This window comes from Ciconia boyciana, chromosome 3 (assembly GCF_034638445.1).
Source record: "Ciconia boyciana chromosome 3, ASM3463844v1, whole genome shotgun sequence".
In the NCBI taxonomy this organism is placed as follows: Eukaryota; Metazoa; Chordata; class Aves; order Ciconiiformes; family Ciconiidae; genus Ciconia; species Ciconia boyciana.
In genome coordinates this window covers 66,549,900-66,575,020 of record NC_132936.1, presented here as the reverse complement: position 1 = coordinate 66,575,020, position 25,121 = coordinate 66,549,900, and the positions used below count along the sequence as shown (strand labels likewise).

Sequence of the window (25,121 nt, the reverse complement as noted above, 5' to 3'; positions counted from 1 at the left end):
TAAGAATTATAAAAATTTAAGCATGTGTTTTTATTTTATACTTTCATGGCACATTTTGATTTGTAAACATTAAATTACCAACCAGTCCCCTTCTTCATATGTTGAAAATAACCACCAAACATTTGAGAGCATTACCTGAGATTTTTTTTAAAAAAAAAAAAAGAGAGGGAAAAAAAGAGAGAGAGAGAGAGAGAGAGAGATTTCTGGCATCTTTTACCTTACTCACATACAGTACCATTTTAGGAAGAATTACAAACAGGAATGTTTTCCAAAACAGGACAGTTTCCTTTTGACTATAAAGATATAGAAAATACATCAAAACACCTTAGAATGATCAGCCTTACTCAGAGGATGTTGCAAGTCACTGTCTCAAACAATTCTATTAATGCATAGTTGAAACACTGCATCAGTCCTGCAGTAGCATGATATCAACGTTGTCATGAACACCTTGTAAAAGTAGCTCCCCTTGGTAAGTGACAATCTTCCGTCGTTTTGCAGCCTTAAGAGTTCCCACTAGGGCTTCAAAGAGGTTGGCACACTTTTCATCAGCAAAGAGCACACCAAATTTCACGCTCACTTGTCCATCAGCATCTAAATCAAAGATATAACATGAAAACATGCAGATTTTCTTTCAGTTAGGAGATTACTGGGGAAAGAAAGTGACACGCAGTCAGAACGCTGAAAGTAAACCCCATGGTGTTTCCCAATGTATTGGAGAACATATTATGAATGCTGATGATAAATAGCAGGCAAAAATCCTGCCTGGTATGACTTTCCCTTTTTTCCAGAGACTCATATCAAGGACCACATATCTGCTATGTTTATTTTTACTGACGACTTTCTGAAACCTATGATCAGCACAGGCTACTGAACCTCTTCAAAGCATAAGGAGGAAATTAGTTTTAAATAATTAAAATATTTTTTCAAATATTTTTTTTTTCACTTATTAATATTTAAGGTTCACATTGAAAAAGGTGCAATGTGAATTCATTTCTCACACAAAGCAAGAATTTTAAAAATATATGTTAAGGTTAGCTAGGTTACTCCTAAAAGGCTGATGCAGTCATACAAATTGCAAGATGTACGTATCCATTTAGGCTTTGAAAAACTAATGGAACTGAACTAAATTGCATTAGAACTGAAATATATGAGCAGGTAGCACATCCACAAATTGCATAAATATTTATGAAGAAAGAGGAGTTTTAGCAATGAAAAACAATCTTCAGAGAAAAGGCTACCTTCTAAGCAAGTTTAAGGAAGGCTGGGACTACACCTATAACTCCTTTTAGTTTCAGTTTTTAGGATTAGTTTTAGGCATACAGATCAATTCCTTGCAAATAATACTATGATGAACAGAACTGAAGTGTATGAATGAGGCTGTCTTGGGCATAGTGATCACAAAATGATAAGAATTTTTGATTCTTGGAGAAGTAAGGAGGGGGGTCAGCAGAACTGCTACCTTGGACTTCTGGAGGGTAGACTTTGGCCTGTTTAGGAGACTGGTTGACAGAGTCCCTTGGGGAGCAGTCCTGAAGGGTAAAGGAGTCCAGGAAGGCTGGACATTCTTCAAGAAGGAAATCTTAAAGGCACAGGAGCAGGCTGTCCCCATGTGCCAAAAGACAAGCCAGCGGGGAAGAAGACTGGCCTGGCTGAACTGAGAGCTTTGGCTGGAAGTCAGGAAAAAAAGGAGATTTTATGACCTTTGGAAGAAAGGGCAGACAACTCAGGAGGACTACAAGGATGTAATGAGGTTACACAAGGAGAAAATTAGAAGGGCCAAAGCCCAACTAGAACTTGATCTGGCTACTGCCGTAAAAGACAACAAAAAAAATGTTTCTATAAATACATTAGCAACAAAAGGAGGGCTGAGGAGAATCTCCATCCTTTATTGGATGTGGGGGGGAAACATAGTGACAAAGGATGAGGAAAAGGCTGAGGTACTAAATGCCTTCTTTGCCTCAGTCTTTAACAGTAAGACCAGTTGTTCTCCAGGTACCCAGCTCCTTGAGCTGGAATACAGGGACGGGTAGCAGAATAAAGCCCCCATAATCTACGGCGAAATGGTTAGCAATGTATTACACCACTCAGACATACACAAGTCTATGGAGCCAGATGGGATCCACCCAAGGGTACTGAGGGAGATGGCAGAAGTGCTCACCAAGCCGCTTTCAATCCTTTGTCAGCAGTCCTGGCTAACCTGGGGAGGTCCCGGTTGACTGGAATTTAGCAAATGTGACGCCCATCTACAAGAAGGGCTGGAAGGAGGACCCAGGGAACTACAGGCCTGTCAGTCTGACCTTGGTGCCAGGGAAGGTTATGGAGAGATCATCCTGAGTGCCATCACGCGGCACGTACAGGACAACCAGGGGATCAGGCCCAGCCAGCATGGGTTTATGAAATACAGGTCCTGCTTGACTAACCTGATCTCCTTCTATGACAAGGTGACCCGCTTAGTGGATGAGGGAAAGGCTGTAGATGTTATCTACCTGGACTTTAGTAAAGCCTTTGACACCGTTTCCCACAGCATTCTCCTGGAGAAACTGGCTACTCATAGCCTGGATGGGCGTACGCTTCGCTGGGTAAAAAACAGGCTGGATGGCCAGGCCCAAAGTGTTGTAGTGAATGGAGTTAAATCCAGTTGGTGGCCAGTCACAAGTGGTGTTCCCCACTGTTTAATATCTTTATCAATGATCTGGATAAGGGGATTGACTACACCCTCAGATGGCCAGGCCCAAAGTGTTGTAGTGAATGGAGTTAAATCCAGTTGGTGGCCAGTCACAAGTGGTGTTCCCCACTGTTTAATATCTTTATCAATGATCTGGATAAGGGGATTGACTACACCCTCAGTAAGTCTGCAGACGACACCAAGTTGGGCCCGAGTGTTGATCTGCTCAAGGGTAGGAAGGCTCTGCAGAGGGATCTGGACAGGCTGGATCCATGGGCTGAGGCCAATTGTATGAGGTTCAACAAGGCTAAGTGCCAGGTCCTGCACTTGGGTCACAACAACGCCATGCAACGATACAGGCTTGGGGAAGAGTGGCTCAAAAGCTCCCTGGTGGAAAAGGACCTGGGGCTGTTGGTCGATAGCCAGCTGAATGTGAGCCGGCAGTGTGCCTAGGTGGCCAAGAAGACACTGAGCTGCTGTGTCCAAGAAGGGCAACGAAGCTGGTGAAGGGTCTGGAGCACAAGTCTTATGAGGAGTGGCCGAGGGAACTGGGGGTTGTTTAGCCTGGAGAAAAGGAGGCTGAGGGGAGACCTTATTGCTCTCTACAACTACCTGAAAGGAGGTTGTGTAGAGGTGGGGGTCGGTCTGTTCTCCCAAGTAACAAGCAACAGGACAAGAGGAAATGGCCTCAAGTTGTGCCAGGGGAGGTTTAGATTGGATATTAGGAAGAATTTATTCACCAGAATGTTTGTCAAGCATTGGAACAGGCTGCCCAGGGAAGTGGTTCAGTCACCATCCCTGGAGATATTTAAAAGACGTGTAGATGTGGTGCTTAGGGACATGGTTTAGTGGTGGACTTGGCAGTGCTACGTTAACAGCTGGACTTGATGATCTTAAAGGTCTTTTCCAACCTAAACAATTCTATGATTCTATGAATTCTGAAGTTCAGAAGTTACCAAAGAAGGAGTGGAAGGAAAAAGTGCAACTTTTTTCTTTGATGACTGTAGCAAGTATTGGAAGTCTAAAAAAAAGAGTAATTTTGCAGTTGATTTTAGTGGGAGCGGGATTTCAAGCCTACACCCTCTGTGCTGCAGAGGCTTAAACATTTAACTTCATAACAGAACTATGTTAAAGGATGGGATACAGGGAGTATTATACAGTCCAACATTAAGGATATATGCAAGTTTGCAGGTTACCCGAGCCCGCTTAATTAAATTTGCCAAGTTCATAGGTTGATATAACGTGACTACACCTGTATGACATGTATGTCATATACATACATGTATGTATAACATGACTACATCTGTACGGTCAGAGATATTACGATACTTACTTTTGGTTCCCAGCCGCCGAATCTCCTCAACTAAGAGGCTAATTTCATGTTCCACATTCATTGTGGTCTAAAAAGTAAAATAAATTTTGACAAAGTTATTAGGAGACCTGTGAATCCTTTGTGCCGTCCTGGCCTGTTCTCAGTTCATCAGGAATGTCACAGCACTTTGTGAATCCCAGTAGCCTGGAGACACAGGGCTACAGGATAATCTGAGATTTCAGTCTTGAACGGATAAAGAGCCTCCACACCTCCACATTTGAGGGGAAGTGAACAGAAACTACAACCTCACTACACTCTAAACACAAATATAAGGAGCTAATTTCAAAATATGAAAAATGTGGGAAGGTTGGTGCAGGGGGGCGGTTGTTTGTTTTAAAGAATGAGCTTAGGCTGCCACAGAATCAGAGCATCCTGGTAACATCACAAGTCATCAGGGGCTTTGCAACTTTCTATCCATGCCCTCAATAAAAATGGAACATCTTCCTTTAAATTCCACTTTGGGATATGGTATAATAGTAGATTTGTTTTTTTTTAAACCACACCACAGCTTTCCACTTATCCTGGCAACATACTGCAGACATCCAGTTGGTTACAGCAGGTCTATGCACGCAGTGCCTGACAGGACAGCAGCTACCGCACGCCTGCTACTGAGAGCAGAACTGAATCAGAGACAAACTATGCAAGTGTCCTGAGAAGGCCAACATTTATTTCCATTCATAGTGATCCCAAGGAACTGCTACACCGCCAAACATATCCTGTGCGCCTCTTTGTTGTGAAACACAGCAATTTTCACCAATCTGCACCAATGCCTTGCAACAGTTTAGCCATATGCAACTTAGTAGATGGCAACGCTACAGTCACATAAAACACTATTTGGCTACAAAGCATCCCTGGTTAATAAACGCAGGCACCTGAAAGGTGTTTTTGGATCTATGTGGCATCAACATAGATCAAAGTGGCATCAACACCATGAAACCTTTAGATGTGAAACTCCTTAAGTGAAAACCGGCATCAAGGTAAGCACAAGAAACTGGGCCCCACGGACAAAGCAAAGTGTCAAATGCAGCTTCCGCAGACGCTAACAGTGCAGCCTGGAACAAAAGCTATAGAGAGAGTTTCTGGAGCTGAGCACTGTCTGAAAGAGGCTCAGTGAGCCTGAGATAGTCTCTATTGTTCAAGAAACCAGGATTTCTGCACAGATCTGGTAAGTAAACGGAGTTAAAAAAATTGACATCTGCATACATGACAGACTCTTCCTAAGAGAAAAGCTTCCCCTCCTTTCTTTTTTTATTGAGTTAAAATAGCAAGAGTGACATAGTTCCACCTCCTGACCCCTCATGATTTATCCAAGAGGCAAAAAAACTTTGCAAGAGTCTGATTTTCAGATCCTGAATTCACTTGCAAAAATCTGTCTTTTTAACACGCAAAACTGAGCAAGCTTAGCATCAGCATGGGTTTCAGGCAAAGCCCCACGCAAACCACAGTTTCATCCCTAACGCAGACTAACACGTAAGATTGCAACAGGATGCGCTGCGGTGGTACCACCTCTGCAAGGCTGCCTTAAAAGGGCACAGCAACAGGACTGCAGAATTTTAATTGCCTTAGAGGAATTCTACAGACTTTTAGGTTTTGTTTAACTGAGCACTAAATATATTGTTACAAGCCACCAAGGAAAATATGACCCATCTACCAAAAAGCTTACGCTATCATTATTAATTTGTCAAACTGCCAATTTTAATATCCATCATTGCAACGGCGTAACTAGCTTCTCTTTAAAAATGTTCTTTTAACTTTAAAGGCGTTTTTACTTTAACTCCTTAAATTCGCGTTAATTTAAAATTCTTTTCCCTCATACACTGTCAATTTCAATAGCCACATTTAAAATTTTTAAAAAAATAAATCTACATTATTATGCAACACTTTTGAGATCCGAGAACTGTGGCTGTGTAAGCAGTAAGGAAGAAGGGATTCTAGGTATTTTAAGAACACTTAATATTTACTTTATATTGTCATATACTCAGCACACCAACTATCAAAAGTGCATGCCAACTATTAAACTCTAATATTTCTGATGCCAATACAATGCTGGAAGCCAGCATGATTTTTCCGTACGTACTACGAAAACTAAACTCCTCTCTATTTGCTGGAAATTCACCTAACTGCTATTTAGCACAAATACATCTTCGTAACCGACGGCACCGACCTCTCCCATTGCAGATACTGCAAATACCTGAGAAGATGGCTCCTCGGCGGGCCCGCGTTTGGAGCCAGAGCGCGGTCCCCTTCCCACCGAGGCACGCCCCGCCTCCCCGGGCTCTGCCGGGGCACGGCCGGGCCGGGGCTCCCACCGCCGCCTGCGCACGGCTCACCGGGAAACGCCCCCCCCGGGCGAGGGGCAGCCGCACCCGCCCGCCGCTGCCGGCGGCTGCCCGGGCAGCGCCTCTCTCCCCCCGGAGCGGCGGGAAGGACGGCTCCCCCCGCCGCGGCACCCCGCTCCCGCTCCCGCTCCCGCACTCACCCGCTGCCGTCGACCACTCTGGCCGCGAGGGGCCGCCGCCGGCGGGAGCCGCGTGAAGCAGCGCGGGGGCGACGGGGCGGGCGGCGGAAGGCGGGGGCAGCGCGAGGGGGCGGGGGCGGTGAGACGGCCTCCGCCCGGGCCTCGCCCCGCCCGGCCGCCGCGGGGGCCAGGCCCCCTCCCGGCGCTGAGCTGCCGGCCGCCCCGGTGCGGCGGCCGCGGCCATTTTGGGTTCTGCCGTTGCTAGCTGCTGCGGGAGTCGCCCTGCCCGCCGGGATCCCGCCCCCGTGACATGCGAGGCTGCCGGGCGGCAGCGGCCGGCGGGCACCCCGCCTCTGGCGCCGGGCCTGGCTCTCCCTCGGCCTCTCGCAAGGGCCTGGCCCTGCGTTCCCAGCTGAAGGACCGTGTCGTTCTCCCCCATGTGAGGACCTCACTCTTTTCCACATCAGCGACTCCCAACTTTGTGCCATCTACAGACTTCCCCAGCGCACCTCGTTCTTTTCGGGACAAAGGCATTCGTGAGTTTGTCGGTAAAATGCCTTCCAAGGCCAGCCCTTCAGCAACCCCCTCTTCAGTAAGCCAGCTCAACATAATACACTATGTTGCTTCAGTCACTTTCTGTTACCGTACCATGCCTCATACTCTCCATCTCCGCTGGCTTCCCCAGGTGCCACACCATGCCCCATTCTCTTCTTATGCCTCCCCCATTTGTTTTCTCCTAGAAAAACAGTTGTCTTTCCAGAGAAAGTGAATGAGCTAGGCTAACATCATTTACCTTAGATAAAGTCAGTTGCAGTTTATCCAATTTTTCATTCAGCAGCATGTCCTTGCACTCTACACTGTGGAGAGAATGCAGTTTAATTTTTTCAGTCTTGTATCTTCGTATTAGCTACTGCTGTTGTCTCTCTTGCTTCCTCTTCACCTCACAGAAATGTTTACATCTTCTCTCAAGGACACTGGCATTAAAACTGAGAGCTGCATTAACTCCTACAAAGCAATGAGGCTGCCGCCAACTTGCTAGTCAGAGGCAAGGCTCACACCAAATGTCTCCAGAAAATTCTCACTGCAGTTCACGGCTGTCTCTCCCACCTCCTTACCAGGCATGACTGGCCATAAAGCAGAGTTGGTATGAGAAGCTATTTCCAGCCCTTGCAATTCACATTTTCATGCATTAGCTTCTGAAGGTGAGGCTGAGATACTGTCTCCGACTGTGAGCTGTGCCAGTTAGGTCTGGTCCTTTACTACATTCTCCCATCCCTGGTGTGAGGATGAATAAATAGCTAACGGCACCTTAAACCACTACAGCGAGCTCTGCTAGGGCTTGTTTGGCAGACCCTGAGCTAGATAAATTAATTTGCACAGTGGACATGATGCCAAGATCACATTTTTATCACTCCAGGGACATATAACTGGAGTCCAAGCCCTTTGCTTTTCCGAGGGATTTTTTTGATGATGGTGTTTTTATTAAAAGATTAACTTTTCCTTAGAATAATCGCTATTTATCAGTAACAGACCCTTTGGTTAGTCAAAAAAACCCCATGCTGCTTTCTGCTCAAGGAGCTATATATTCAGCAGGTGATAGCACATCAAAACAGTTTTGAACAGATTAGCTGTTTTTAACATCAGTAAGGGGTGCTCTTTTCAAAAAACAAACCCTGTTAGGATTTGTTAGGAAAACAAGTTAAGATTGAAAGGACTACATTCCTAAGTTGATAATGAAATTAATGAAATCTAAATCTATCTGAATTTAATCAAAAGACAGTGGAGAATTCTCAGAAAAATGTAGTATCTGAACAGCATTGATGCTCTGGGATATGATGGCGTATGTGCTTATATTAAGGCATACTGCTTTTCCTAAGATCTTTGTTTAGTTGGCCAACATAATGCTAAATACTACAGTCAAAAGGATAGACTTTTAAGGAAAATCTGAAATAAACCTTTTAAAAGAGAATCTAATTAGTATGTTAGCAAACATGGCAAACATGGCAAATATTCCAGTTATTTAGCAGTATAGAATAAAAGTGCTTATCTTCATTTTTATTAACAACATGCTTTCAGTTGTATCATGCACATACTCTAGATTTCTTAATCATGAGAACACCATTACATTTGCACAAATAACATAGGCCTTTGCTTTGCATAATGTGATTGTTATTATGGATAATTTATGTTTGATCGAGTAATAGTTTGGGACTTTTCAGACCAAAGGTATTATTATTATTGTGATGAAATCTATGTTAGAAATTCTTTTCTAAGTCTGTTTTGAATCATAGCCCCTAATTTATAAGAAGCAGATCAACTATACATCTGAGAAAGATGAACAAAAATCTGCAATTCCTTATTTTCTTTTAACCCTTTTTTTGAGGAAGTACAATTTTTTTTTTTTAAATTCTGTCTTTTGAAAAGGAAGTGTTACTGTATGTATAGTATTGGTCCCCAGGTACACATCAGGAGATTATCGAAACACAGGATACTTTCATTACTATTTCTTTCACGGCCTTTCCTTGTCATGTAATGTTAAAATAATTCTAGGTAAGTAAGTAATCAAAACCATGTTACCACGACAATTAAGGGAACAGTGATGCTGCTAAAGTATGAAAATGAGCTGGTCAGCAGCAGGACTGGCTGATTATGTCCTTACAGGGGCAGCAGCAGAGAGCAGGAAATGTGAAAATTATGGAGATGGTGGTTTTCAGTTGTTCTGCTTCTACAAAATGATACTTTTAAAATAAAAAAGAAGTGCAAAATTGTCCTTTACAAGCTCAGAGGACAGACATAGAAATATTGCTCATACATATTTCATATCACTGGTTAAGGTCATCATTGGACTCATAATTCATTATGCATTTCAGCTGCATTTACTAAGAGTACTCCCCAAAAGTAATGAGATTCTGCCTTAAAACAGACTTTTCTAATTTGACCTTCCTTGGCATCTCACTGTATTGTTACTGTCCCCCCAGATGCACAGTTTTACATGAAGGCAGCCAAACAGAGGAATTATGCAACGCAAGATTTAAAAAAAATAGCTTGAGAACACCACAGCAGATGTACTGGATCTGATCAAACAATCAATCTAGCCCAACATTTTGCCTCCAGCAGTGACCAAGAGCAGGCATTTGGCAAACAGTATAATCAATGAAAACTATTGGTTGATCCCCTGGTTTCTCTCCTGGCTCCTGGCACTTACTGGAGCAAGTAATTATCCCATCTCCTGCTTTCTCCATTGCGTTCGTGCCTATAGCTCTCCCATCACTTATCTTATTTTCAAGCTGAAGAGCCCTAGTTTTCTTTAATCCCATGTAAAATTAATGCCTGTCCATGTTGGTCATCCTTCTTGTTCTTTATAATTTTTCAAATAATTCCACGTTCTTTTCTGGGATTGAATTAGTAGAACTGTCAGCATTATTCAGCATGTGGGTATAGTATATACAAAGACATAATGATGTTTTCTGTTTTGTTCTCACTCCTAATAATTCCCAACATTTTACTTGCCTTTTTGAAAAGTGCTGAGCACTATCCATAGTGGTTTCAAAAACTACTTCTGAAGTGGTAGTAATTAATTGTTCTGTTACAGACAATTAGGATTATTTTCCCCCCAGTATATTACTTTGCATTTTTCAGTACCGTTGGCTGGTTTACTGTGTGATTTGAAACAGCATCGCACAAACTTTGTCACCTCTTTTCCCATGTCATCAACGACAGCTTTGGACAACACAGGTCCAAACAGAGATGGTACTAAGAGCACACTAGTAACCTCTCTCCCTCATGGAAGTTGACCATCAGCTCTACCTCTTTGTCTCCTCCTACCTTTCAGCTGTTTATTGATTCTGAATGGAGCCTGTCTTCTTACGCCACGAGAAATTAGTTTTCTAAAAGTATTTAATGTTTACAGTAAACATGTTGTAAACATATCTGTTGTAACAGGTTTCTCCAGAGACAGGTGTGTAGCAGCACGGGCCAAGCCTGGAAAATGTAGGAGAAAGTTACAAGCCCATTTGCTAGGTAATAGCCATTTTTTCTGTTTTCCAGCATATAATAACTAAATATTCTCACTTTACTAGTATATCTTGATAACCAATGCTGTTCTTGTTTTGTACAATCCTGTTCTCTTGAATTTTTTTTGCATTAGATGTGCTTGTGAATAGGCAGACATATGCGCCACATGTGCATACACACAGTTTTCTGTTGAGATCCTCCCCAGCTAAAAACCATTAGAACTGCCACCGTGATTTGCAGATTTCACTGCTAGAAGAGGTCATCTTATCTGTCTTCTTACATAGTCCAGGTCTTACTTTGTTCTTTCAACACATTTTTGTTTTACTTGTTGATTTAGTAGAGACATGAATTCCTGCCACATGTGCCTGTGTCCCATCCCTTTGGCTTTAACACCAGCAACTTACACCTGCGCAACGTGCCAGAGATTCTCCTTACTGTCTCCAAAGCTGGACAGAAACTACAGTGCTGTGATTCAACCAGGAGTGTGCGTATGTGTCTTGTCTTAGCTCAGCCCCATCATGTATCTGTGCCGCCAGCCTGGTGTGAGTCACTTGTCAACATGGGTGTGCCGTATTATGCAACCTACTGTAGGGTTATGACTCAACATGAAGCTGTAAAGCCACCTCAGCCCAGGCTAAAACAGGTCTTTAAAAATATGTCTTTGCATCATTTCAAGATTTCAAGTGGTAGAGGATCTACTACATTACTTATTCCTGCGGACTTTGTAACACCACAGAAAAAGTTAGGTATCTTTTCCTAGAACAAGACAGGGCCCTTGGCTTCAATGAGAAAGAAAAACCCACAGCAAGTCAATGCTGTTATAGAAATCTGAGGGGAGTAAGCAATATTCAGAGAGTATGGTTGTTAGAGATAGTCAAAAGAACAACTCTTGTTTGAGACAAGCCAATCAACCAGGAAAATAGCACTCTATTCTTTTACGAACTCCATATCCAAAGCATGTCCATCATTCTTGGTGCAATCATTAGTCTTACTTGGCCACTCTCTCTGGTCTTAAGTCAGCAGTTGTTTCAAGGGAGAAAATTATTTTACCAAAATGAAAAGCACAGTGATGCTTTGGAAAACTTTCCAAGAACTTTCCTGTAAAGCCATGTTTTAAAATATTAATTGTATGGGCTCTTAGCTTTAATTTTCCTATAATGACCAAAAAAGCCCAAACCAAAACCAAAACAGAACAACAAAAAAACCCACTTTCTCTTCTCTCTCAGTGAGTTGAAAAAGTAACCTAGCAAAACATATGCATTTCTTTTAATGTAAAAGCAAACATGACAGACCAGCCTCAGAACAAGAGAGACTACAAATACAAACACACTGATGACAGTCTTGGCATTTGAACGAGCACTTCCATTGAGGTAAATGGAGTGATTCACTTACGCTGTTACTCACCTGTGTCTGTCCAGGAGAGGGGACTTATTTCAGAAATGGCCTCAGGGTATCATACCCTTCTTGTTATCCACTAGGTGCCTCAAACGATGTAATGCTGCTTCTTCCTAAATGAAGCATGTAAATCTTTACTACAGTTGAATAGAAAAGAGGAGTACTTAAAATCTTGATGTAAATCACCAGAATGACTTGCTCTACCCATAACCCAAGAGTAAACCTCTGTATTGAATGACAGAAAGATGCTGTATCAGTACAGGCTAAAAGACTGGGCCCATAATGTTAGTCATACAGCACGCCCTGTAAAAAGAACTACAGGATGACCCTAATCACATGTCTGAGAGTAGTTTCTTGAAAACTGTAAGACTGAACTAAAAACCTCCCTAAATACACGCAGTCAGAATTAGTAGGGGGTGTATTTTGAGATTGGGTGATGCTTTTCTACACAAGAGGATGTGAGGTAAAGAGGATGTGCGGTAACATCTTGAGGGAGCAGAAGACAGGTTACAAAACGAAAAATAAATATATAAATAGCTGATTGTATTTAATGTGTTTTATTGGTGTTCTTTGCTATAACAGCTGAATATTTCAGAGAGAGGAACATGAAGACTAATTACTTTCTCAGATTCCTGGTATCAAAAAATCTTTTGTAGCAAGGAAACAGCAGTACATCTCCTGATCTCCAGACAGCATGGTAACAGCTGAATCATCCAGACCCTCTGTCCTCTTGTTTGATATGCACCTCCCCTTCTCCCTTTCCCTCTACACATATACATACACATACTGACATTTTGGGGACTTTTTCAGAAAACCAAAAATACTGGCTTTGCATAAAGATGTCAAATAATGGTAGCAGAGATGACAGTTACATTAATATAGAATTACTATTCACATCCACATCAAATACAGCTCTAGGTGTAATATCTTTATTTATTAGTTTCATATAAATGTCCTTCCTAAAGCTCAGCCATTTATAATGACTCATGACAGAAGTACATCAAATCTTTTCCTGAAGGAAAACTTATTGAAATGGAACTGTGGATTGACATTTGTCAGAATGCATTTACTTAACATATGAAATCTTGTCACGGCAAAAGTCATTACAATAAATTTTTTGTTAGTGAAATGTCAAGACCTCCTGCTGGTCATGCAAGCATGGTTCACAGAAGTTTACAGTTGGCTAAAAAACATAAGAAAACTTTCTTTATCACTGGATTAATGACAGTTAATAATCATTTAATGCAACAATCCTGTTTATAAGCATTTTTAGGGATAGATCTGTAATTTTGCTAGTCTACATTCCAGGTTCTCTGCCCAAATACTGTGCTTAAGGTGCACATTGGGTCATTTGAATCTGATAATCTTTGCAATTACACTGAATTTATACTATATTTTGAAGTCAAGTACAGGAGCACTTTATTGGTTCCTGCATATGGGGAAATGTATTTTTAGGGTCAAATTTATATATAAACTACCTTTTAAGAATTCTTTTTTGGATTCAAGATGCAATGCCAGCTTTAAAATCCAAATTAAGTTCAAATTCATAACTGATCAAACTTTATTAATTTCACTGGCACTGCAGCCACAAGTCTTTTGATCCTAAATCATTTGATTTCCTGCTGTTTGAAACTGCAACACAGAACAATGATCAGACTCCCAACACAGCTTCCCATAGAGCACTGCTAATGGTCTCACCTATTGACCCAGTAGCCTAGGAGGAATTTCTGTCATGGTGTAGAAGGTCAAACTGTATGCTGATTTCAAATAGTAGACAAATATCTACCAGGGAAGTACTATGTGAACATAAAATTAATTTATGCTTTTAAACACACCATATGGTTTGATGACAAATGATGTGCCAGTTTTCTCCTTCATCTAACACCTAAGGTTTATGAATTTTCATGAATTTTTCATCTGCAAAGTTAATTGTGATTGTGAATCCCAAACTTCTGGGATAAGTCTTACCCTTTTTTATTTTTCCTCGAGGAAATTTTGTCCAAGCATCTCTGACATGTTGGAGAAGCTTAGATTTAAAAACATAATTAAGAAAATTAAGTATAACCATCTTCTCGTTTGGTTCATAGTTATCCTATGTAATTGTGTTACACATATATAAATAATATTTGCTTCAGAAGGTGTTGTGACATAGTATTTTGAAGCCAATATTATTTGTTCTCTGTCACACCAATAGCACAAATGAATCTCACTTCCCTTATGTTTACTGAAGGAAAGCACAAAAGCTGTCTTGCACACAGACAAGTGTTTTCTTTGTGAACTGTTACAGAAACTTCCCAATGCACTTCCTCGAATCCAAGTCTTCCTTACACAAGTTTAGACCAGCTTCAACTTCCTTCTTCTATTAGGAACCAGCGTATTACTCCATTTGAAAAAGTTCATCTCCATTCTGAATTTAATGGAAGCTCATAAAATAATATTAGATTACATGAAAGTATGCTTTTGATGGTCTGCAAATTTGTCAGAAACAAGTCGGGGATGGGCCTGATGATCCCAGAATTTATGTATTGCTCTAAAACCCATAAATAACTGTGTAATTACAGTGCTAACAGGAAACAGAAATGGGAGGGACAGTTTTATTTTTTTCTTTAGGCAATCAGTTGCATCGTAAATTGGGTAAAGTAAGTCAATGTAGGATGAGGAACTTCCCAGCTCCATAAACAAGGCATGCATGTCCATCAGAGGGAAAAGGTACAGGTGGGCACAGGTACACTATTTGGGATAAGGTACAGAGGAAATAGTAGCTGTCTTCCTCAGGAGTACATTCAGGAGAGGTGTGGGTCTTCAAATGGAGATAAAAAACAAAACAAGGACTTATTCTCAGTTATTTTACACAGTGACATAGCTGGAGCTGCAAGAGGACAGCTGACAGAAGTCCTCTGGCCGGAGGAAAACTGGAGAAACAGTCCCTAAAACAGAGGCAACTGATCATTAGGTCACTCAGTGGATCAGTTCTGTCTAGTATTAGGGAGAAATGCAAAGCCAAAGACTCCAGCCAGCCAACTTCCACTCTTTCCTCCTATTGAATCATTTTACTTGCCAGGGGAAGCAAAGAAGAAAAGAGATATGATGGGAAGATGTAATGAGACATTTTTGTTTTTCCTTAAAAGGGTGGGTTGTGAGCCTTCATGCTCTGATCTTTTAGAAGACTTCCCTTGACCTCAGTTGGCATTTTCTTAATGCAGAAGAAAGACTGGCCATGATGAACACTGTTTAAAATGGCTGGCATTGCACTAGGATGTACATCAGCCATGGAAAACTGTTTATCTGCAGATCCTACCAAAGCAGGACTGCTGTGAACTGCGTAGAGAACAATTAACAATCTCCCTGAAAACTCAGCAGGTGTTTAAGAAATCATTGGGTAAAGTGCAGTGGCTAAAATTTTGGGTAGGAGTTGAAAGATCCCTAATTTTCAGTCGGGCTTTTAAATTGTATTACCTGTGCATACACCTTACATCAGTATTCATCTCACCAGACTTTAGCTACCTGAAAGTAAGGCATCTGTTTTAAGTTAGTTACTTGACTAACTCTCTGCATGTATACATAGTTATGTCTCTACAGTAAAGAAGAGAGATAAAGACCTCACCTTCCAAAAAGCACTGGTATAGAGAGAGCTTCAATAAGTAGGTCAGAGATGACAACTCACTTTTAGATAGCTAAGGACACATGGAACAAATAATAGTTCTTTGGTCACAACTGTAGGCTAAGAGACATATAAACTAAAGTACCAAGGCTGTATTGTTGACCGCATTCTATCAATTAACCAAAGATTCTCTAAGCAAACACACAAATTATCCACGGTACTAACAGCTTCTCACAACAGCAAATAGTCATCAATAAAGACTTGGTACGTTGGTTAATTGGTTACTACAGATCAGAATGTTACCATCACAGAGGCAAACAGAAGGTGGAAAGACTAGTATCTCACACCAGAAAAATGCAGGCGTTTTTTCGTTCACTTACTTTCTAAGGAATACACATCCTTTATTTCATTACTGGGAAATAGAGTTCGTATGTGTTCCCAAGCTAAAAACTGACTGCACAGACTATTTTTCTCACAGGTCAGATGTGAGGAAACAGAGCCATTTCACTTCCTTCAAAATCTCTATATAAAGAGAAGAGGAAAATGGGACCAGACCTATTGTTCTTAGTTTCCTGCCTCCTTTTTCACTATGCCTCATTCAAAAAAGCAAGGGTCTGCCACTTTGAGTTCATCATCTCTATTTAGTGTATTTGGATATCTAATAATATATAAATGGCTCTTGTACTACACAGACAATATCAGAAAAGCCTTTATTTGATAAAAAGGTTGTACGTCAAAGGTAGCTGCTGCCTCTGTTTTTCTTTCATATAAAATATAGTAGCTCTCCATTCAAAGTGTTCTCTCTCTTCCAAGAGAATAAGATCAAACTATACAAATAAATAACCTGCCCACAAAATCCCAATAAACTATTTTTGGGTTTCTTTTTTTTCAGCTGTTTTTCCTAAGTCTTCAGTCCTTTGAATGGCTGGAGTATGATGATCAAATATAAACAAGAGAAAGGTCTGAGTTATGAAGTACATTTGGCCCACTCTTGGCTACACTAGTCCCAGGCTTTTTGCCAGGGTTGCAACAATTCCCACTGGAATGAACTGGGAAGTGGTACAAGAAGTTTCTGCTCTCACTCAGCGATGAGCTGTAACTAGAGATTGGGGGAAGCAAGCATGAGACCACTGTACGCTCCCAGCAGGCCCTGCTTTGCAATCCAGTGCTATTTCTTCTCTATGTACGAGATCCTCCACAAAGGAATTGCAGTGATCGTGCCCGAGGCTTGTCCTCTCTCAGTCTCTCAGCCATTTGTAAGACACCTATAGAAACAAGCACTACCCACACATCTCCCAAAGCTGGCCATGAAGAAACCTACTAGTACATCGCTCTCTGGGTTGGGAGAGGAAGAGGAGGGTGAGATAGCCTGCTACTTTCTAGCACCTGTTCAAGCTAGGAAATCTAGGCTGCCACCTTAGCCAGGTAACAGCAGTGCTTGGATTCCTGCAAAGAATCAGCATTGCCTTTTATCACAACCATTGTTGGATCTATTGGGGAGTACAGAAGAGATAGTAATTTGGGACATAACCTTTCAGTCAGAGGGGTGACTATACATCCTAATCCCTTCCTGATGAAATTATTTTCTCTGTAAGAGAGCCAAACTGCTCTTAGCCTGAAAGAAAAGGCGCAAGGGATGAGTAATGATGCAAAGAGCTGCTTTTCTTCACCTTTTATTTCACCCTCCAGTAAAAGAGATACACGCTTCATGCTCTCAGAGTATTCTCTCTCCTCTGTCACAGACACAAATCCTGGCAAAGGACTTTGGCAGGAAGCACACACAAGGGCACACACAAGTTAACAGTTACGTGAAAAAAATGTGTGGATAGTAAAAGACGCAATTGTCTCTCTGTATTTATGCACGTATATTCATTCCATCCTGCCAGTTTCTGATATGCTCATTTTATGATTCATTTCAAGAACTGTAAGATCTAAACCTTTTTCTAGAAGGCACAGGGAGAAATAACGTACTTGGCAATGATTCCACTTAAATTCAGAGAGCCATAGCACTATGTAGGCTTAGCACCCATTCTACCAAATATAGTCCCTCTAAAATGACTGGAACAGAACATGATGTTTCAAAAATAAAGAAATGTAATTTCTGTAGAACATTTGAATGTGTGTTAATTAAGTATATTTCCACTCTGCTCAAATAATAGGTTCAGTTCAAATAGCATTTATTGATTTTACATTACAGGACTGTCATTAGCATTTGCTAACTGAGTCAAGTTCAGCAGGAAGTTATGATGGTAAGAGCTTTGCTTCAGGAATTATTTATACACTAACAGGAAAACTACATCCTTCTTCTCTGACATCTTGAGTGTCTTAATGCAAACAGAAGAAGTTGCAGTTCTGTGTATGTTGTATATATCTTACTGTCAAACTCAAAATACAGGGTTTTTGTGAATAGGAATGCTAGTGCAATGAAAATACTGCCATATTTCAAAATCAATTTCTGCTCCCAAGTACACTAATGTAAATGCAAAGTTATACTCAATGTGTTGGAGTTATTCTAGCTTTACAACAATATACATAAGTTGGTGACATGGAGGTGAGGTCAATGACTTAAAGGCAAGTGGGGGTTTGGCTGTGGGGGTCAGGGCCAGCTGTGAGCCGGCTCCTGGCGGTAGCCACAGCCAGGGATAACCTCATCCCATGGGAGCTGCCTTCATCTGAGGCTCCGCTGTGGAGCCTGGCTGGAGCTCCAGCCCCACGGCATTGCAGCCCTGCCTGTCCCTGGCCGTGGGCCCCAGGTCCAGACCTCCCGGCCCTGCCCGGTGCCCTGGCTGGGGGTGGCGGGATGGGACTTCTGTCGGCAAAGATGGCCACTGCCTGTCTTGTCATCATGCTCGGCTCCCAGCTTCCCTTGCTAATCCCTGACAATAAATGTGGATAAAGAGATGTAATTGAAAATAGATCTTCAAAATAAGTCAAGATGTTCAGAAGAAAAAAAAGGAAGAAAAAGATAAGATGGGACAGAAATAAATAACATAAAAATTAGAAAGTGTGAAGAAATGAGAGTCTGTAAAACATATTAAAGCAAACCTATAGAGAGAGAGAGACCTTTAATTACTAGACTCCTTCCTACAGCCACCACAGATGGAGCATACAGCATTCTTAATATCCCTCCTATAACTGACTCAAACATCAGAGAAATGTTATTATAAGTGCAGTTTTTAACAAAAGAAGCAGATCTGAAAGTGCGTTGGGGTGTTTTTGATCTAGAGGACTTTAAGAAAAAGAAATAAACTAGATTACTGCTATCTTAAACAAATATAAGACACAGAACGAGTTCTAAATTTTATTTATCTTAACATATCAAGAGCAGCCCACATCACCATGGAGAAAAAGGAAGGGATTAAAATCCTTGGGAAACTGATCTTAATGGAAAACAGCTAAAAGAACAGGCTGAGTCAAATTCTGACCAAGAGGCAGAATCACACTGTGAAATAACAAACTGGTGAATCCAGAATAAAGAAGGTACCAAAGCACAAGGAAAAGGTGAGTTGGAGTACAAATCCCAAGACGATCAATATTGTGGAGGACTGTATTGCTAGTGTGAGGAACAAATATGTAGAAATAAAGGTTAAAGGGGGAAATGAAAATCCTTGAGTAACTGATTATAACTGAAAACTGTTAAGGAAAAAAATAGTAAGATGGAAACTAAAATATAAATGAAATGGAAAAGGAAAGATACATTTATATATAAAGCTAAAAGCAGAGAATAGGAAAAGGAAGGAGGGGTGAGTATGTGTGTAATATGGGAAAGAGATGTGAAATTTTGCTTTCAGCACTTCTTCCCACCTCGTAACCAATTTCTGACAAATTCAGTAATGTGCCAGAAGTTTCCTGAAGTAGCCATTAACAACCCTCCCAGATGGAGATCATTATTCAGTGGAATAATGATCCATTAGGAAGGGATAACATCCTCTTCCATCAGCAAGTTACAGTGCACTTCCACATTCAGGGAGCAAGAGGAAAGAGTAAAAAGTACGAGAACAATGAGAACTGCTCAAGAATCCGGGGAGACGGAAGCTAAGTAAATAAAGGCAGTGAAGGAGGTATAAGACTGTTTTCAGACTAGCTGGGGCTTCAGTAATGTAGATTTTAGGGCTTCAAAACAAAGAAAGATATTGAGGGACTACAAAGGTAACCCAAATAATTAAGAAAAAGTAATTTGAATATAATCTTATCATACTTAAAGGCAGTTGTTATCAATATATAATTTTATGAAGAATTATGTATGTCAGATAGTGCCAAAAAGTACAAAGACAAGTTGAACTATCTTACCCGTCCTGACTCTACAAAATTATAGAGGATATATTTATAAAAGAGGATGTAGACACTATCATGAATAATCTGTAAGTAAATATGGCAGCAAGACCAGGTGGATTTATAGTCAAATGTTGAAAGGCTCTAAAAGGAGTTTTAATTTCTGGAAGAAGAGATTTATTTGATAGTGTCATGCAAGCAGGAGACATCCTCTCCTTTTGGAAGAAACAAGGATAGTTTTAAAATCTAAAGGGAGGTGGGATTTGACCAGCTGCTCAGGCTTTTGAGGTGCTGAGGTAAATATGAAAAGTCACTCTCTCTTCAATCCATTCTCTAAAGGAATTCCTCTCTGGAACCTACCAAACATATATAGCTGTGCTGGGGTGAAGGTAGGTGTCCCCCACCTTTTCAGATGTGGAGATGAAATCTCATGTAGAAATGTGCCAAAATCATAAAGGAGTAAAGGTTTCTCCTTTCCAGTATCTTCCACTTTGATTGTTTTAATTGAAAAAGTTTTTCTTTAGAGGCTTTCATTTGACTGCTTACTCCTTTCATTCAATTGACGTATTTGGATGAAAGAGAAAAGGGGGCAATTTTTTAAATACGTGCAACTTTTACAAGGACCATGATAGATATATACAAATTAAAAGCTTAAAGGAGAGACAGGGGAAAACTGAGCAGGCACAATGGTGAATGATATGGAAAAGGCATTATTCATTCTCTATTGAGGAAATTTACACAGAGAAAGATTATTAAATACTCCACAGATAGTAGATGTCTCCAGCCAGGATCCCATACATATTTCAGTGGTGACACAACATGCTAGGGAGGCTACTGAGAAAGAAATTATTATTTTCCCTTACAGGATGTGCTTGCACAGAGGTGCAGGAGGGACCAGAATGACCACATTGTGGTGAGTAACGACATTGCTTTAGATCCACCATTTGCTTGCTGAATGCTCCTTGCAAAGGTGCTCTCCTTGTACAGAAGGAAAAAATGACACCCCTCTCATTGTTACTGTCTGCTACATGGCTCTGTGTGGAAAGGATTTTTTCATCCACCGTGGAAAATCTCATAGCCCTAAATGTGGGACGCCCTTTCGATGGAGAAACGATCCCAGCAGGACTGGTAGAGCAGAGGGTAGGTTCTTTGAAATATGGATGCCATTTTGTAGAAGATAAAATCAGCAGCAGGTGAAACCTGACCATATGACTAAACTGATGTTTTTCAAAATTGCAAGAATGTAAACATCGAGGTTGGAAAGAGGTTGTAAACTGTAACACACAGAACACACATGCATAAATTTACAAAAGTATGGGTACAAACATCTGTAAAGTGGCTATATTTGCATTAAAATTTGTTTCTATACAAAGGAAATAAGGTTGCTTTTACAAAAGCAGAACAGGGACTTCTTTCATTTGTAAGTGTTAACACCATTCTCAAAATATTCTTCTGTCTGGGGATAAAGTACCCTACCTCCAAAGGTATCATCTTTTTTGAAAAGATCAGGCAGTAACAATAAAACAGCTCTAAAGTCCGAGACAGCAGGTTTTTTTAAACATCTCCTATTTGTTTCTAGCCTTAATCTACTTGTCTTTCCACTAAAGAATCAGGATAGAACAAGTTCCTGTAACTCCTGATGAGCTGCAAGTAAAGGAGTATATTGACAGGGATTGTAAAACCTGCTCCACAGCATTAACCATGCAGAAGAATTTAGAAAGGCAATGACAAATAACCTCAGGGCCATTTTTCTAAACTTGGGGAACCAGGTGCAAGACGGAAACTGGACCCAAATATATACTTTATAAGGCTGAAAGTTATTTGAAGGTGCTTTAATAAAAAAAATTAAAATCTGAGCATATAACTTACTTTAGTGCAAATAACATAGTACATGAGACCCACTAACTGTAATAAGAACTCAGAGATTCAGAGGCCCATCAAAAGCAGGTAGACCCTAGACATGGCACTCCAATGACACTTGATGAAGACTAGATCCTGCATATGTGTCTGAGTTACGTTTATTTTTAGAAATTAGTCTCAGCATGTGTAACAACTAGTTTTTAGAAACCAATAGTAATTTCTCAGATGATAAAAGATACTGAAACCTGAGCAGGGTTTTAACTGGAATTTCCCTTAAATGAATAAAACGTTATTTTTTGTTTTAGTAGCAATGGACATACATATTTCTGGTCACATATCAAGTTGTAAAAGTATTCCTTTTCTAAAAAAAATAATGTTTTATTGATGTATAATTTGGCTCTGATTCTAAGAGTTGTTATGGGCAGCAAAATAACTTTGTGCTTCCTTCCATCTGGGTCATTAGACTTGGCCTTCCTATGACGATGGTGATTTTCTCTGATCTCTTAAAAGGATGACTGCTTTGATATCAATATATGTCATCTAACAGTTGCTTCACAGAAAATAAAACACAGTAAAATTAGGTACCATGTGGAGAATAGCTTAACTCTTAGCTATCCAGAGCTCCGAATTCTAAGAAGATACATTAAAAAGAGAGAATAAAAGGTACAATATCTAAAAAGCCAAGAAAAGTTCCTCTTCGTGCTCTGTTTAGAATCATAATTGAAGGCAGTTAAATCAAGTTTTTCATGTACCAAAGGCTGAATCTACTATATCAAAAGTGTATCACTAATGATACACTTTGGTGGGTATTTTGCCATAAACCTTCTTCTTTCTGTATCTAACATGAGCTCTGGGAAATGCTGTGATAGAGATATTTCCAAAGCAAAAGAACTAAAAACAGAAATATGGTTTCATTGTTTGGGTCAGTTGCACTGAAAAGTGCAAATACGGAAAAGTTAATGTATTTTACAAACACGCAGGAATACTATTTTCCTCAGTTCATCCTGTAGCAAACAGCATATTCTCCAGCCAAACAAAACAAATCCTCATTGAGAATCCACTGAAAAGATTTATTTTTTTTATCTCAGTAGATGCTAAGTCTGGCCTGATGGAAACAGGTGATGTTCTGAATAGCAGATCCCTCCTCAGCCTGGAGGTTTGCAAGGGGCCGATCGCAAGGGAAGGGAGATCCCATAGCCAAACACAGAAACATTGTACCGGGACTCTCTGAGGCAAAGATGCTTCTCCCACATGTAGATCTTGAGAATTAGAAATGTATTTGCTACATGTCATGTCATTCTTACTCCTTCTGCTCAGTCTTTGAACTAGCACAAAGCAAGAAGGTAAGTTTATGGTATAGGAGTTGGAAATGAGACTCAACAACCTGTTTTCCAAATAGCTACCCGAACAGCTTCAGAGTGGTGCTATACACAGTGAAAAGCCCAGCATATTCCCCCAAAGCATTCAACTCTCCAGTAAGCAATGACATGACATTTTCACATGACACATCATGGTTTTACTGAAATATACAGTTATTAAACTTACTTCAGAGTTGTCTGGTGTTTGGACATGTGGGAGTAGTCCATACTAGGGAACCTCCTCCCTGGATTGTTCTTTGTGTCTTGTACAAACTGTTGCAGCTAAGTGATTCCCATTAATGTCAAAAGAGTGCTCCCGCTGCAAAAATGCAAATAATAAAATAGCAACTCAATTAAAATAATAAGATGTTCAGATTACTTTTAGACATAAAACCTATAATTATTTTGACAATAAAAGTATTCTGGGGTCCTTACACTAACTTATGAAGAACTTTATAGCTACAGATATATACATATATTAGTCTTCCAAACTCCAGTGCCCGAACTAGCATACAATCACTGAACCTGTAAGAAGCAAAGGCACTCGAACCCAATCATTTGCTAATAAGTGATTTAAAAACCTCTTTACAAATGGCTCTGTATAACTAACAGAATTGCAGTATGCAATTTAGCTGTGGAGGAAAGGTTGCATTCATTTTACTTGCAGAGATACTGATGCGACAATAGCTCCAATTAAGTGACCTACAATGCTAAGTTGGCCTTATCTAAGTCTATAAAATCATAATAACTAGATATAACATAAAAAAGTTAATTATTCCTTCAGTATAGCCTATTTTGAGGAGCTTTAACTAACTGAGAAACGTGATCAATCTGTGTGGTTTCATCATTAATATCATTTGGGGTTGCAAAAGCTTGATAATGGTACATTTCTGGGAAGAACCTTTTGTCTGTTATTTTAACTGTAAGCTAACATATCAGTGGTCTTCCGAAACTTTAGTTAGCAGCAAAAGAATATACTGTGTATTTCAAATAGCAGGGAAGATGAATCTCTCCTTTAAGTTGAGAACATAACTATCTTAGGAGGGCAGAAAGGATGAGGTGCTTAAGGGAAGTAGAGCAGTTGGCAACAGCAATCTGGAAAGAGAAAAATTGGAAGAGTTGTGAAGGAAGGTGGGAGTGGAAATAAGGAAGAAGGATAAATTAAAAATGAGACGATGCCCCTAAGTATGAAGTACTGGACTGCTACCTCAGCAGGATTTAAATCAGATCAGGTAGTCAAAAGGCTCTAGCAGGAGACCATGGCATTCTGCATAGGCCCTTTGCTCTGTCAGGGATGTCAGACTCCCTCCAGAAGCCAAAGTAGCTTGGAGGGAACTTTGTTAGTGTACTGCAGCGAGAGCATAGCTTTACCCAGGGAATCACACAGAATCGAGGAAAACACAGCCGAGAGAGACATGCAGAGCGAGAGCCGTGGCTGAAGAGATTAAGTGAGCTCTTGCCTATTCCTTCTTGCAAGACTGATGTTCGGAGTTACTATCCAGGCCACTTCTTGTGTGTGACGTGGTGTCGCCGCATAAGGTACCGACGGTGGAAAGAGACAGCATCAGTCATTTACAGCAGGGCCTACGTAGCCGAATGGGTAGCTCTTCACCAGTTACCAGGAGAACCTGCACTCGTGATGACGCCGTGTGCCCCGAGCCCCTGGAAGGCAGGCGCAGGAGGCCGCTCGGCACCGCCTCAGCCTCTCACGAGACCCGCTGAGCCTCGCCGGACCGGGACGGCTGCGTGAGCAGGGCTGCCGTGCATCCCCGCGTGATTTACCGGGGCCCGTCCTCGGGGCCTGTGCAGCCGGCGGCCGAGGCCCCTGCGGTGGCGGAGGTTGCTGCGCGCAGTCACGGCCAAGCCAGAGAGCGAGACGCCAACGCCGCTGTCTCGGGGAAAGCGGGGGTTCCCCCGCGGGGAGCCGAGCGCCTGCGCCCCAGCGCTGCGGGCCCGGCACCCCACAGGCAGCCCGAGGGGTCCCTGAGGAGAGCTCCCAGCGCGGGGCCGCCGCGGCCCGGCCCGCCTCCCCGGCCCGCCACACCCCTAGGGGGCGCTGCCGCGCGGCCGCACCGCACATCCGGGCCCCGGGAAGGGGGCGGCCACCACTCCCCCTCACCCCCTCC

At 41.3% G+C, this 25,121-nt stretch overlaps 1 protein-coding gene across 5 annotated transcripts; it reads right to left on the bottom strand.

Moving 5' to 3' along the window:
- On the bottom strand, window positions 1-25,046 carry ABRACL (ABRA C-terminal like). Of its 5 annotated transcripts, XM_072855969.1 has the most exons (6): window positions 24,456-25,046; window positions 23,183-23,314; window positions 11,914-12,017; window positions 7,289-7,352; window positions 3,999-4,065; window positions 1-591 (listed from the first exon to the last, which is right to left on the bottom strand). In XM_072855969.1, the coding sequence occupies exons 4-6, from the start codon at window positions 7,334-7,336 to the stop codon at window positions 407-409; spliced, it is 300 nt and encodes a 99-aa protein (XP_072712070.1). In that variant the 5' UTR covers window positions 7,337-7,352; window positions 11,914-12,017; window positions 23,183-23,314; window positions 24,456-25,046; the 3' UTR covers window positions 1-406. The 5 variants fall into 5 exon arrangements, with proteins under 5 accessions (XP_072712070.1, XP_072712073.1, XP_072712072.1 ...); XM_072855972.1 differs by lacking the exon at window positions 7,289-7,352; XM_072855971.1 differs by lacking the exons at window positions 7,289-7,352; window positions 11,914-12,017; window positions 23,183-23,314; window positions 24,456-25,046 and adding an exon at window positions 6,517-6,684.
- Window positions 25,047-25,121: the final 75 nt, after the last annotated feature.

What these genes read in the sequence shown, in the direction of transcription:
- ABRACL (XM_072855969.1), bottom strand. Translation starts at nt 7,336, where the DNA reads ATGCTGCTGAATGAAAAATTGGATAAACTGCAACTGACTTTATCTAAG. An exon ending in TGCAACTGACTTTATCTAAG is followed by an intron (nt 4,066 to 7,288) that starts GTAAATGATGTT and finishes TTTACTTTTTAG; the next exon opens with ACCACAATGAATGTGGAACA. An exon ending in TCGGCGGCTGGGAACCAAAA is followed by an intron (nt 592 to 3,998) that starts GTAAGTATCGTA and finishes TCTTTGATTTAG; the next exon opens with ATGCTGATGGACAAGTGAGC.